At 45.8% G+C, this 15,919-nt stretch overlaps 1 protein-coding gene across 1 annotated transcript in view; it reads left to right on the forward strand.

Annotated features, from left to right (window-relative positions):
- The window catches only part of notchl (notch receptor, like), a 35,129-nt gene that overhangs the window by 7,234 nt on the left and 11,976 nt on the right, over positions 1–15,919 (forward strand). The window contains exons 3-4 of the mRNA XM_056286073.1: positions 2,001–2,333; positions 14,523–14,743. Coding sequence (XP_056142048.1) covers positions 2,001–2,333; positions 14,523–14,743 — 554 coding nt within the window. The remainder of the gene's footprint in view (positions 1–2,000; positions 2,334–14,522; positions 14,744–15,919) is intronic.

A 15,919-nucleotide genomic window follows, 5' to 3' on the forward strand; every position in this document is an offset into this window, starting at 1 on the left:
CCGGATTGACCAGCGGCACCACCTGAACAAAGGTGTCCTGGATTACCACACCTTGCTCCACAACCACGTTGACTTTATCAACACTGTCGAGAAACACAACGACTCCACTATTCGTTCTAGATGCGGGCTTAACATTGTCATAGCCAACGATTTTTCCGATTGCTAAACCGCAATCTTCTACCGAGCAACTGAAGTTCGAGCAGAGTTTAACTCCATGTCGGCGTGTGAGCTCCTCCAGCCCCACGCCTCCGACTCCGCGAGTCTGCATGACTCACAGCCGGGCCCGTCGAAATCGCTCCGCTATAAAAAAAAAAAAACACTCCACCACGACAGTAAATCAAATCTGTCAAAATACAAACCCCAAAAAAAACACAAACAATGAAAAATAGAAAAGACAGAAAACGCCGAAACGCGCACTCACTCGCACTGAGAGAGAGAGAGAGAGAGAGAGAGAGAGAGAGAGAGAGAGAGAGAGAGAGAGAGAGAGAGAGAGAGAGAGAGAGAAAAGTCTTAATTGGCCCATTGGGGCAATTCTACTTGCAGCAAGCTGTTAGAAATACAAACATCAAACAGCCCGGTATCACGAGATTTCATGTCATAGTCACGAAATTTAATCTATGAAATCGTGCTAGGGGACACGATGTCACTGAATTTTTCTTGTCCGGCACCACGAAGTTGTATCCAATGCATTCCTATGCGCCAAGTTTTTCTTCCGCGAGTCACGTTATCAAGATGCTGGGTGGCTGGTCTGGCCTCCCGAAAGAATGCCGGTCACTTACATATATATGGAAACAGAAAAACTACCCTAACCCTAACTTTTATTTATCCACATATCAGAAAGCAGAAACGACACGACTGCTCAGTAACCGTCTACATCAGCTCTCTTTATTTTCCTCACTGCTTTTTTTTTACATGTCATTTTTTTTACTTCTCCCTTCTACCCCCCCCCCAGTGGGCGGCGGACTAACTACAAGATATAACACTAACCGTAACCCTAACCCTAACCGCAGTAGTTTTTGTGTTTTCAAATATATGTAAGTGACCGGCATTCTCCCGGGTGGCCAGACCAGCCAGAGCCAGCATCTTGATAACGTGACTCGCGCAAGAAAAACGTGGCCCATAGGAATGCACTGGATACAACTTCATGGTGCCGTACAAGAAAATTTCAGTGACATCGTGTCCCCAGTACGATTTCGTATGTTAAATTTCGTAACAATGACACGAAATATCGCATACCCAGATCAAAACACAAAAGGACATTTTACAGCAACAATCGTCACACAAATACAGATAACTGTTGGTGACTGTTTGATGTGTAATTGTTTTATTCTTTATATCTGTCATTCTTTTTGAAAAGTGTTTTTGAAGTAAAGATCAACATTAATATTGTTATCAATACTGTAGTTGGTAGTGGTAAGAGTAGTAGTAGTTGTTACTGGAACAATAGTTATAGTTGTTGTTGCAGTTAGTAGAATAATAATTGTAGTCAAGGTAGTAGGACTGGGTGATATTGACAAAATCTAATATCACAATATTTATAACTAAAAATCTTAATTCCGATAATGATGAATTTGGGATGTCTATCTGTGTTTTCGTAAGATATTTACACACAAGAAAATGTTGAGAAATGATCATTAGTAATGTGGATATAATGACCAAGCAGGTAGACATTCATTGTTCATTTCACTCAGGTAAAACAGCCTTAAGAGTTAAAAAATTGTCTCATTTTACTGTAATGCAGCCTTTAAAACCAGGAAATGACAAAATTTAAGTTCTATCACCATATTACCATGACCAAAGTCCAAGACCATATCTAGTCTCATGTCAACATATCCATAAATTGACCAGCTGTATATACGTAATAGTATTAATAATACAAATAAGCTGAAATGTAATTGATTGAATGCATAGTCACCCATTTTCTGTATTTTCACTCACCTTTCTGTCTTTCTCTCCAAATCCGTACATTTAATTTGTTCTCCTCACTCTCCTGCCATTAGTCCGGGCCATATCCAGTACTGCCGGGATCACTATGCAAATTCCCACTGTGAACAAGGTTGTGACAGCGCCCCCTGTGGCTGGGATGGCAGCGACTGCTTCACACACCAGAGCCCACTGTGGGCCAAAGGCACCCTGGTCCTTCATACACACATCCCTCGGCAGCGTGGTACCTTCACCAACACTTCCCTGCTCTGGGCTCTCAGCGTCCTCCTCCAGACATCACTCAAACTGAGAGGCTCCGCCCCCTTTTCCATCAACAAGGATTTATTGACCTTCGAACCCCAGCAGCTGTCCAACCTGCTGGCTCAGGGCTCCTCCGCTGACTCAGATGGGTGAGTGTTGGACCAAATGTGGTGTTATGAATGCGAGTTTCGGAAAGGGTTTATACAGCTGTTCTTAAAGCTGAAATCTGTGATTTCCCTGATCTGTCCCACCCTCTGGCAGCGAGAACAAGCCAACACGGTATGAGCAGCCATTGTGGCTTGTGCGCTGTCAGCTCATCAGTAAACAGTTCCCACCCTTGTAAAAAAACCTCCAGACCAAAGCTAACACGTGCAGTGTAACCTATTACAAACTACTTCAAATTATATGGGCACACTGTTGTACAGTCATATTGATTGTCTATCCAACCAAAGCACGGCTTCATCGGCATCACATTTCAATCTCTTTTACTGCTGGAGTTGTCTCCAACATGCACGTGTTTGCTGCTGCACCAATTTTTGACCTACCTGATAAAAAAAAAAGTCATCTGCATGGTATACAGAGACTAGACAGTGTCCAAACATGGGAAATATGACATTTAGTAATTAGTATAATGGTGTAACGTTAGGTTGGTCGTAGCATGGTAAGTAATAACGGTCGGTACAAAAAGACGTATGCTCTTCATGCAACTGACGTAATACTCCCTATTCAGCATAACCACTAGGAGGCGACAGCGTAGCACTGTATGTTAATACCATAACACAACACCCCCCTTTTTAAGTACAGTACTGTACTGACAGATATTCCAGCTAGCAATGAAATGTTATTTACTTTTAAACATTTTGACTCATGTCTGTACATACTGTAACTTCAACTATATTAAAGTCTACTGTGTTACGTTGTCACTTTGTAAACACTTGTTTTAAACTGTTCCACCTTGCTGATAACTAAATATAATCTCTTTCCTACATGACATAACCTTTTTTTCTCCTATTTAAACTGAATAGTCATTAACCAAAAATGTGTATCTTATGAACTGTAAGACTTTGGTTAAACTAAACTAAGAAGGTAGGGGTAGACTGCCCAGTCCTTCTACTGTGTGTGGGGGGTTTATTCTGCCCCGCAGAGATCACTCAGTCTACCAGGAGTACCTGCTATTTAGGTACAAAGTCTTTCAGGTACCCTGGAGGTCTCTTCAGGTACCCTGGAGGTCACCTCACTCTCCTGCTCCGTCTGCTCTCTCTCTCAATGGTGCTCTTGACAGCACGTCTGCTGCTGCGAAATTCTTGCCTGCCACATGTGAGATGAAGTAGCAGAAGGCCATCAGTCTCATCCTGAATCTCTGTATGTGTGGTGGAAGCCCTACAACGTTTTTTGACCCTAGTAACAGCACCAAAGGCTTGTGGTCCGTCTCAATGTGGAACGTGACTCCTACCAGGAAGTCTGAGAACCGCTCGCACACCCATGTAATGGCAAGGGCCTCTTTCTCTATTTGTGCATACCTTTTCTCTATGTCGTTGAGTGCTCTGGATGCATATGCGACTGGCTTGAGCTGGCCGTCGTCCTGCCTCTGGAGTAGCACAGCTCCCAGTCCAAATGAGGATGTGTCTGATGAGACGATTGTCTCTGCTTTTGCGCTGTAGAGCACCAGCCCTGGTGGCGGGCTCAGCTCCTCCTTGATGCTGTTGAACACTTTCTGTTGGTCCTTTCCCCACATCCACACATTCTTTATTTTTAACAGGTCTCGGAGAGGCTGAGTCTTTTCTGCTAAATGAGGAAGATACTTGCTCAGGTGACTGACCATTCCGAGGAACCATCTCACTCCTGCTGTGTCTGTGGGCTCCTCCATGTGTCTCACTGCTCTCACTTTGATGGGATCTGCTCGCACACCTGCTGCATCTATTATCTGTCCGAGAAATCTGACACAGTCTTTTGAGAACTCGCATTTCTCACCTCAGCGTGATGCCTGCCTCCTGCAGTCTCCGCAGCACTGCAAGCAGTCGTGCGTCGTGCTGGGTCCGTGTGTCTGCATACACAAGCACATCATCCATTTGACATAGAACGCCATCCAGACATTTCAGTATCTGGGATATTCTCTTTTGGTAGTGTTCTTGTGCAGAAGATATGCCGAAGCATAGGCTTTTGAAGCAGAACGTTGTGAGAAGGGCGGACTCCTTGGCTAAGGGCATGTGCCAAAACCCTGAGTTTGCGTCGATTTTTGAGAAAACTTTGACGCCCTCTAGCTGCCCCAGTGTGTGCTCGACTAACGAAAGCATGCGTCTTTCCCTCTTGACTGAATGGTTCAGTTTTGTCAAGTCTACACAAATGCGCACCTCATCTCTGCCTGGCTTTGGTACAGGAACCATGCCGGCACACCAATCTATGGGTTGCTTAACCCTCGAAATCACACCCAGCTCTTCCGTGCGAGTGAGCTCCTGTTTGACTCTGGGCATGAGAGGCAATTTCCATATCAACTCCAACGTCATGGAGGTAATATGGAAAATGGCTTGGCGTCTGCCTTAAGCTTGATTTTGTACTCCCCCTCCGGTTTACCTAACCGTTCAAATAATTTAGGAAACCGCTGTTTCACCGACTCCGTAGAGTTTAGGCACACAGACTCTACCCTGGCCACTAAGCCTAGTGCCTGGATAGCTGGACGTCCCAATAAGCTATGCTTGAGACCCAGAACTACATAGACTTCTTGCACTGTGCACTTACTGTCTGTTTTCAGCATGGCAATGAATTTTCCATTCACTGTAATGGGAGTCTGACCTGGTCCCTGCAGGATTTTTTTTCCTCTAGGTTTTGAAATGGCCCATTCCGAAACACCTCATCTGACAAAACTGTTACATCTGCGCCTGTATCTATTTTGAATACTGCTTCATAGTCATTTACTTTCAGTGTGGTTAGCGAGGATGTATCTGTACCTTCTGAGCTAATTGGGCCTAGGAACGATATATCTTGATGTGCTGTGTTGACTTCACTAATTGTCCCGGACCTGCACACTTTTGCATAATGTCCTCTTCTATTACAAGATTTCATCTGCTTATCCCTGCCCAGCTCATTCGACCCCCTCCAATTTGCCTATAAAAACAACAGGGGCAGAGATGATGCCATCTCCAACCTCTTGCACACCACCTTAACCCACCTGGATGGGGGGAGAGGGAACTACACTCACTGGCCACTTTATTAGGTACACCTTGCTAGTACTGGGTTGGACCCCCTTTTGCCTTCAGAACTGCCTTAATCCTTCGTGGCATAGATTCAACAAGGTACTGGAAACATTCCTCAGAGAGTTTGGTCCATATTGACATGATAGCATCACGCAGTTGCTGCAGATTTGTCGGCTGCACATCCATGATGCGAATCTCCCGGTCCACCACATCCCAAAGGTGCTCTATTGGATTGAGATCTGGTGACTGTGGAGGCCATTTGAGTAAAGTGAACTCATTGTCATGTTCAAGAAACCAGTCTGAGATGATTCGAGCTTTATGACATGGCGCGTTATCCTGCTGGAAGTAGCCATCAGAAGATGGGAATACTGTGGTCATAAAGGGATGGACATGGTCAGCAACAATACTCAGGTAGGCTGTGGCGTTGACACGACGCTCAATTGGTACTAAGGGGCCCAAAGTGTGCCAAGAAAATATCCCCCACACCATTACACCACCACCACCAGCCTGAACCGTTGATACAAGGCAGGATGGATCCATGCTTTCATGTTGTTAACGCCAAATTCTGACCCTACCATCCGAATGTCGCAGCAGAAATCGAGACTCATCAGACCAGGCAACGTTTTTCCAATCTTCTATTGTCAAATTTTGGTGAGCCTGTGCGAATTGTAGCCTCAGTTTCCTGTTCTTAGCTGACAGGAGTGGCACCCGGTGTGGTCTTCTGCTGCTGTAGCCCATCTGCCTCAAGGTTCGACGTGTTGTGCGTTCAGAGATGCTCTTCTGCATACCTCGGATGTAATGAGTGGTTATTTGAGTTACTGTTGCCTTTCTATCAGCTCGAACCAGTCTGGCCATTCTCCTCTGACCTCTGGCATCAACAAGGCATTTTCGCCCACAGAACTGCCGCTCACTGGATATTTTCTCTTTTTCGGACCATTCTCTGTAAACCCTAGAGATGGTGGTCCGTGAAAATCCCAGTAGATCAGCAGTTTCTGAAATACTCAGACCAGCCCGTCTGGCACCAACAACCATGCCACGTTCAAAGTCACTTAAATCACCTTTCTTCCCCATTCTGATGCTCGGTTTGAACTGCAGCAGATCGTCTTGACCATGTCTACATGCCTAAATGCATTGAGTTGCTGCCATGTGATTGGCTGATTAGAAATTTGCATTAACGAGCAGTTGGACAGGTGTGCCTAATAAAGTGGCCGGTGAGTGTATGTTCGTATGCTGTTCATTGACTACAGTTCAGTGTTTAATACTATAGTCCCCCTCAATCCGGTCATGAAGATGAGGTTGCTAGGAATCAACACCCCATTGTGCAATTGGGTGTACAACTTTCTCTCACTGACCAGCCCCAGGTGGTTAGGGTGGGCGGCCTAACCTCCGGAACATTGATCCTCAACACAGGTGCTCCTCAGGGTTGTGTGCTGAGCCCTTTGCCGTACAACATCTACACACATGACTGCAAAGCCACAAACAGTTCCACCTCCATCATCAAATTTGCAGACGACACAGTGGTAATAGGCCTGATTTCCAACAACAACGAATAGGCCTATCTGAACCAAGTAGACGACCTGGCACAGTGGTGCCAGTCCAACAACCTAACCCTGAACGTCAGCAAGACCAAAGAAATGGTAGCGGACTTCAGGAGACAGCAAGGGAAAGGATACAACTCACTAAAGATCAACAGGGAACCTGTGGAGAGGGTCTCCAGCTTTAAATACTTCAGCGTACACATCGCTGAGGACCTCACCTGGACTTCTTCACACTCAGCACACTCTAAAGAAGTCCAGACAGAGGCTCTACTTCCTCCAAAGGCTGAGGAAATTCAAGGTCTCAACCTCCATCCTGAAGACATTATATTCTTCGGGTGTGGAGAGCGTCCTAACAGGTTGCATCACCGCCTGGTATGGAAACTGTTCTGCCGTGACCGAGTTGACCTGCAGAGAGTGGTATGTTCAGCTGAAAGCACCACCAGAACATCCCTCCCCATCCTGCAGGACACTTACACCAGAAGGGTGAGGATGAGAGCCAAAAAGATCACGAGCGACACTTCTCACCCTAACAACGGACTGTTCAGGCTATTGGGGTCTGGTAGACACCTCTGTAGTCTTAGGGCCAAAACAGAGAGACTAAACAGAAGCTTCTATCCACAGGCCGTAAGAACTCTCAACATACACGACCTTTCACATAATTGAGACAGCTAATTTTTTTTATTTATTGTTTATTTTGACTTAAAAAAGAGGAAAAAATGCACTAATCTTTTGTCTTTTATCTAGGTCTATGTCTTCACACAATGACAGACGGAGTACCCCTCTTCACTTCATTTCACTACATGTTTTACCTTGTATTTCTGTGCATGTGACAAATAAAGTACTTGAACTTTACTGTGTGCTGGTGTTCTACCACACCACTTGCACCGTGGGTGATCACCTGGCTGTGACTGATAAGTATGTTTGTCTTTCGTTCTAGCTTGCACTTTCTGCTGCCTTTGTTTACTTTTGTTGAATTTCAGTTTCGTGTTAATACTGTCCACGTTTGTAGCCTCTGCTTTGAAATTATTCTTCACCATCTCCTGTTGCTTTTTCACTATGACGCACGCGCGTCACTGCTTTATCCGGTGTCGGCTCTGCGTCCATCTGAAGTTGCTCCGACAATCTTTAGTCGCGCAAGCCCACAACTAACCTGTCCCGTATCATTTCGTTGTGCAGTTGACCTTATAGCCTCAACGCTCCGACAAACAATAAAGTGCTGTTATGAAACTATCAACAGTTGTCTGTTGATTGTCAACTGTTGTCTCTGGTTGAACTTCGCTCGTTCAAAGATAACATTCCTTCTGACAACGAAATGTCCGTCTAGTTTTTCTTTGACACTGTCATATGCACTCGCCTCCTCCTCCGTCATGCGAAGTGAGGTCATTACATCCCCCGACTCATCACCCATAGAGGAGATTAAAGTGTTCCCCTGGTTTTGCTCTGGCTGTAGTTCCAGACCTGATGCAATCCTGACCCTCTCAAACCCGTCGAATCCACTCTTCCGGCTTTGTGAAGTCGAATTTGGGTGGTGGGGGAACTTGAAACCGATCCATTGTGCTCGCTTGTAATCCCTGTATCCTGCCGTTTATAGCTAGCAGGCTAGTTTTGGCGCGTGAGCCAGCTAAGTTAGCTCTTTAGCATATACTTAAAATGTGATAAATGGTCGGAACTTCTGTGAGTTCTCTCCGGTAATCACTCACGGAGCATCCCTGCCGTCTAACTCGCCTGATCCACCTAACTATTCTGACACCATGTAACGGTAGGTTGGCCGTAGCACGGTAAGTAATAACGGTCGGTATAAAAAGACGTGTACTCTTCATGCAGAGAAGAGTATTCTATAATGATTACATGTTTTGCTATGAACCAATTTTAAGCTGACATCACATTTTCAAATGATCAGGATCTCATTTTGGGAAAATCTTTATATCACATGCACAGCTCAATACGGCTGTTTATTTTAATGGTACATCCACATGTTTCTGAATACCTTCTCTCTCTCTCTCTCTCTCTCTCTCTCTCTCTCTCTCTCTCTCTCTCTCTCTCTCTCTCTCTCTCTGCACTGCATGCGGGAAGGTTGGGTACGTCAGCGTGAGTGAGGGCGTTGAATGAGCTTGAGCGTGTTTTTTGGATTACTTCACTTGTTCTCTACTGCTTTCACTTTTCTTTTCTTCTCTACATGGTAATGTGAGGGAAGTTTAATTTTACTTCGTCGCTGGTTGTTGGAAAGTGGCTGGAGTAGCTGGTGGGAGGTTGGTGGTGTGCAACATGGCGTCCCTCCCTGGTGAGGGCTCGCCTCCCCTGTCTATCAGACACGGGGTTAGAGTCGTGGTCGACCCGCGGTACACTGTCGAACAGGTTCTCCTGGCTGCAGGAGAACATCACCTACGGCTCTCGGATGAACAAAGCCGTGGTGGCTTTTCTCCGAGAGGAGCGTTTAGTCCACCTGTTGGTGGAGAGAGGCCTGGTGCTAGACGATTTGTTTGCAGCCGTCTCGCCATTGTTTGTGCCGTCGACACGTGTTACCGTGTCAGGCGTACCTCCGTTTATCCCGAACGAGCTCATTGAGAAAGAACTGGGTCGTTTCGGGAAGTTTGCTGGCGGGTTCAGAACAGTCACAGTCCATCTGGGTTGTGGCGACGCCAGACTGCAGCATGTTAACTCCCTGCGGAGACAGGCCTTCATGTATTTAAATGACCCCTCAGAACATCTACAAGTGTCATTTAAGGTCAAATACGAACACGGCTTCTACACTTTGTACGCGAGTTCTGGCAGCTTTGAGTGCGGCGATGTCGGCCACAAACGTTCATCCTGCCCGCACAGGGAGCCCACAGCGGGCAGCAGTACAGGCGAGCCACAGCCTGACGGCGCCGCTGAGGGCGGTAGCCCGCAAACGGCGCAGCAGGCGGCAGGAGATACCGCAACCGGTGATCCGCAACCTGGTACGGAAGGAAATGTAACAACTGAGCAGGACAGCAATACTGTAAATGATGGTAATCTGAGTGGTACTGAAGCACAGGATGCGGATGTATGCAGAGACGAAGGACAGACAGAACCAGCGGGAGACAGTCACCCAGCCGAGGCTGAGAGTCAGGTTCCTGCAGGTGAGTCACAATGTGAAAACGCTGGAAATGAAGATGAGGACATGTTAGAGGATGATAGCCTATCTCAGTTTGCTGATATTGTGTCGCAAGGTGATCAGCAGTCATACTCATTGAAAGAGATTAATGATTTCCTTGACGAAACCTATGGCAGACAGTCTGTGGATGTAACAAATTTCTTCTCGGATTTGGACAGGTTTGTTAGTTCTGTTATGAAAATTAGAAAAACAGCTGGATATGAAGAGCTCAGTAAGCAGAAGAGGTTTCGTCTGAAGAAGATTCTGACTAAACTCAGGAAAGAAAAGCGAGGAAAGGTTTCTTTACATGTACAAAACTGAAATATATGTGATACACAAAAGATGTTTTTTTCTCTCTTGGAAAGTTTTCACTGTCTTATCCTTCCTTTTCGCTCTTCTTTTAATGGACGGTTTGCGAGTAGGGAGTCTAAATATTAACGGAGGACGGGATAGAGTTAAGCGAGGTGTGGTAGCTGAGCTGAATAGAGCTAAGAACATAGATGTGCTCTTCCTACAGGAAACACACAGCTCTGCAGACAACGAGATAGAGTGGGGAATGAGTTGGGCAGGCCAGGCTTTTTTGAGCCATGGTACCAACTTTAGTGTAGGTGTAGCTGTTCTCTTCTCGCAGCGCCTCCTTTTGACAAATGTTTTGACATGTGAAGTGGAGCAGGGCAGGATCCAGGTAGTTCAGGCAACAATCCGAGAAATACCCTTTGTGTTTATAAATGTGTATGCTTATAATACAGGCACTGATCACTTGAGATTGTTTAGCAAACTGAGGGATAAACTCAAACAATTTAATAGTGGCTCAATCATAGTGGTGGGAGGAGACTGGAATTGCACTACACACCCTACAGTTGACAGAAACTCAGAAGAGCCCCATCCACTGTCAGCTTCTTTTCTGTCCACTGTGGTTGCAGAAAACGACCTTACGGATGTTTGGAGGACACTTAATCCAACAGTTAGGCAGTACACATGGGTAAAAGCTGCGGAGGGTAGTGTGAGGGCAGCCAGGTTGGACAGGATTTACCTCAATCAAACATAGAGCAACAGGTTGATTAAGTCCACAATATCACCTGTGGGATTTTCAGATCACCATTTAGTAGTGGCAGATTTTTCTTTACAAGTTCAATTTCGACATTGTTCCCACTGGCACTTCGATGTGTGGCTAACGCAGGATAAAGCCTTCTGTCAGTTCTTCTCTGACTTCTGGAGTCATTGGAGGCTGAGGAGGAGGGATTTTGAGAGCTTAGCTCGGTGGTGGGAGGTAGGAAAAACACAAATTAGGATTTTATTTCAGCAATACAAACAACACACTCTCGGTGTGGAGAAACTTTGTCTTGATGAATTAAAGAGAGAAATTAGGATATTAGAAGGCGAAGTAATTATTGGACATGATGGTGACAGCAGCACTTGGGAAAGTAGGAGGAAGGCTTTAGGTAGGTTCCTACATGAGAGAGCAAAGGGCGCTTTAATCAGAACCTGACTTGCCACCATCAAAGACATAGATGCTCCAACTTCTTTTTTCTTTAAACTCGAGAGGAAACTTAGAAAGAACAATGTGATGATGCACCTCAAACTTCCCAGTGGGGCAATTACAACTGATTCATCAGAGATGAGGAAGTTGGCCATGGACTTCTACAGCAGCCTGTTCAGTGCGGAGACCTGTGACTCTGGCTGTGTGGGGGAGATACTGGAGGGACTGCCTGAGCTGGGTGAAACACAGGTGACTTTGCTGGAGTCCCCCGTCTCTTTTGATGAGATGTCTGTGGCGGTTCAGCAGCTCAGCTGTGGCAAAGCCTCTGGAGTTGATGGACTTCCTTCAGAGTTCTACAAGACGTTTTGGACTCAAATTGGACGGGACTTACACGATGTTTTTAAAGAATGTTTGAACTCTGGAACTCTACCTTTGAGTTGTAAACGGGCTGTCCTGACACTGCTACCAAAAAAGGGAGATCTTGGCCTACTGAAAAACTGGAGGCCAGTTTCATTGTTGTGTACTGACTATAAGATCATTGCAAAATGCTTTTCAAATAGACTCAAACAGTGTATGGACACGGTTGTACATTACAGCCAGACGTACTGTGTTCCTGACCGTACAATTAATGATAATCTTTTTTTGATATGTGACATTATTGCCATATGTAAGCTCCAGGAGCTGGATGTTGGCCTGCTTTCCTTAGATCAAGAGAAGGCTTTTGACAGGATAGATCATTGCTGTCTGTTCAAAACACTTAAAGGTTTTGGTTTTGGGGATAAATTTGTTAACTGGATCAAGTTGTTGTATTCCGGAGCCAGTGTTCTGTTGAAGGTAGGAGGTGGACTCAGCCGACCTCTCTCTGTTAGGAGAGGTATAAGACAGGGTTGTCCCTTATCTGGGATGCTGTACTCCCTGGCCATTGAACCACTTTTATTTCAGCTCAGGCAGGGGCTCCCAGGGCTAACCTTTTCAGGGAAGATCACCACTGCAGTTAGCTTATCAGCATACGCTGATGATGTCACGGTTTTCATAACAACCCCAAACGATGTACAATTTCTCAAGGAGAAATTGGCCTTATACGAACAAGCTTCCTCTGCAAAAGTCAATTGGTCAAAATCCAAGGGCCTCTTGCTGGGGGAGTGGAACAATAGAGAAAAGCCGACATTACCAGCGGGGCTGCAGTGGAATACAGAAGGGATAAAATGCCTAGGTGTCTTTCTAGGCAGTGACCGCTTCCTGAGCAAAAACTGGGAGAGTTTAACCGAGAAGGTCAGCGCCCGATTGTCTAGGCGGACTTGGATCTAGCCTCATTTGTCCTATAGGGGGAGAGTCTTGATTGTTAACAACTTGATTGCCTCGATGTTGTGGCACCGGTTTACAGTTGTAGAACCTCCGGACACGCTCATACTGGAAGTACAGAAGACGCCGGTGGACTTCTTCTGGGGAGGCTTTCACTGGACCAAGTCTGCTGTACTGTTCCTACCAGTGCTGGAAGGAGGCCAGGGCCTGATTGACCTCCGCAGTCGCATCATGGCCTTTCGCCTTCAAACTGTGCAGCGCCTTTTATACCATGACCAGCGACTTTGGAGTGAAACGGCGTCTGTGTTGCTTCGGAGGGTCATGAACCTGAACTATGACAAGCACCTGTTCTTTCTGGACCTGGCTGGCATGGATTTCACGACAACACCCTTCTATCAATCTGTTCCCCGCGCTTGGGGAACGGTCTTGCGCACCAACAGGGACTACTCCCAGCTCTATGGCAGTGTCGGGGAGGAACCACTGTTCCATAACCCACTGATACACTGCAGGATGCTCAGTTCTGCAAGTGTACAGAGATCCCTCATAAGAGCTGGACTTACGAAATTAGCGTGTCTCAGATCAGGAGGACAGTGGAAGACGGCGGGCATTTTGAGCCAAGAGACTGGCTTTAAATCTCTTCGTTTGATGGAGAGATTGTTGGGAGACGGGATCAGTGCACTTCCTGGCTTCTTCAGGGAGGCACTAGGAGTGGAGTGTGGAGAGGATCAGCCAGCTATGCTGCCTGTCTTTCCATCTTTGTCAGTCCATGCGGCAGTGGAGGAGCAGGAAGAAGTGAAGGGGGCCATTCTGTCCTTCAAAACACCAGAACTACATGACCTCTCAAGCACGTCACAGAAGGCGTTGTACGCAGTCACTGTAAAGGTTCTCAACAGAACATCACTAGCCGGCGTGCAGGAGTCAAGGTGGTTGAGTTTGTTGGCACCAGGCTCATCCCCCAGGGGCAGCTGGAGGTCCCTGTACAAACCCCCCATTGAGAAACACACTGTGGATCTACAGTGGAGGGTGGTACACGGGGCTGTGGCTACGAACAGACATGTGGCACACTTTGATCCTAGGGTAGGGAGTCAATGCTCTTTCTGCAATGATGAGGAAACCCTACAGCACTTATGGCTTAGATGTCCCAGGTTGGGCCCTCTTTTCTCTGTACTGCAGCAGTGGCTCAGAGGTTTAGGAGAGGTTCTTGCAGACAGCCTGTTTGTCTTTGGTCCGAGGTACATGGCAGCACAGTGCAGACGTATCACCTTGGTTAATTTTTTGATAGGACAGGCGAAAATGAGCATTTGGCTTAGCAGAAGGAACAAGATGAAAGGCACAGGGTCCACAGACGCCATGCTCATGTTCAGGGGTCTAGTGGCTGCTCGGCTGAAAATAGAGTTCATGTTCTTCAACCTTAGTTCAAACCTAGAAGGATTTATTTCTATGTGGGGACATAGGGATGTGCTGTGCACAGTAGAAGACCAAGTGCTTATTCTTAATCTTTGAAAAACGGGGAACTAGGGGGAAGGTGTATCCTTTGTTTTTACTGTGTATGGCGATTGTTGTTTTTCCACTATGTATATGAGTTTTTGTGTTGATGTTATCTTGATGTGACTGAAGAATTGGAACATTAAAGGCTTGGTTAAAGGTCTCTCTCTCTCTCTCTCTCTCTCTCTCTCTCTCTCTCTCTCTGTCTTTGTCTTCCTGTCTCTCAGCTCCCTCCTCTTCCTCCAAGTGGACAACAGACCATGTTCCCGCCTCCCCTCCACATGTTTCCCTCATGCAACTGAGGCGGCCAGCTTCCTGCGTGCTGTGATGTCACTGCGGCCAGCAACCCTCGCCTCCCTCCCCGAGATGAAGGCTGTCATCAGTGTGATAGGTGTCGGTGACGAAATTGGAGCCCGCCAGGAGGAAAAGGTGGAAAAGGAAATAAAAGGTAGGCTGGCATGTTCTTTGTAGATGTGTGTGTGTGTGTGTGGGGGGGTGTATGTTCTCTATCACAGTAGTCATGTTTCCATCCAACGTACAAATAAATTTCACACCAAAATGTCGCAAAAAATATTAAGTGGATTAAGGTGCATTTTCATCAGCTCTGTTTAAGCCAATGGAACCCTGGGGACATATCAGGTCAAGCAAGTCAGCTTATTTATAGAGCACATTTAAAAACAACAAAATGTTGACCAAAGTGCTGCACAGAGAAGTCAACTGTACACATATAAGTAACATAAAAGCAAGAAAATAAATATAACAAATAGGCACAATTATACAACACATAAAATGACACACACAGATGACAACAAACATTTGAATGCAACAAAGTTTTATGTAGGCTCAAGAGCCAAAGAAAAAAAGATGAGTTTTAAGATGGGATTTAAAAATGTTAGTGGAATTGGAAGACCTAATAGAGAGGGCTAAACTATTCCACAGTGTCAGGGCTACAATAGAGAAGACAAAATCCTCTTTAGACATTAAGCAGAACTTTCAGAGGAGTAACTTGCTGATCTAAGGGGCCTGAGGTAGAGTAGAGGAAGAGGACTGTCAGGGATATAAAGTGTCACCAGTCCATGTAATGGTTTAAAAACAAATAAAAGAACCTTAAAATCTATTCTGTATTTCACTGGTAGCCAGTGGAGGGAGGCCAGCACAAGAGGGATATGTTCTGTCTTCTGAGTGCCAGTCAGGAGCCTTGCAGTTGCATCTGGACAAGCTGCAAGTGAGCCAAGGATAATTGATAGAAACATCTAAATGGGAGTAATGACTGAAGTTATAAGCAAAAGCTTCTAGATCCCTGAATAAGGGGAAGGATTTTGATTTTGCAATGGATCTCAGGTGGAAAAAGCCACAACAGAGTTTATTTGCCTGTCAAATTTTAAGCCTGAATCGTAGATAATGACAAGATCTTTTGCACAGGTATGCACATTTATGGACAGAGACCCAGTAAATGCTGCTTAGACTACTGATAGAATCTGGGGGACCAAATATGAGAACCTTTGTCTTGCTCTCATTTAGCTTAAGGAAGTTCATTGCCATGCAGCATTTAATTTCCAGGTAGCAACACAAGAATGTCACATTTCCTGAAAATGGAGCCCATAAAGTGCATATAACGAAAATA

Source organism: Lampris incognitus, chromosome 9 (genome assembly GCF_029633865.1).
Source record: "Lampris incognitus isolate fLamInc1 chromosome 9, fLamInc1.hap2, whole genome shotgun sequence".
Classification (NCBI taxonomy): Eukaryota; Metazoa; Chordata; class Actinopteri; order Lampriformes; family Lampridae; genus Lampris; species Lampris incognitus.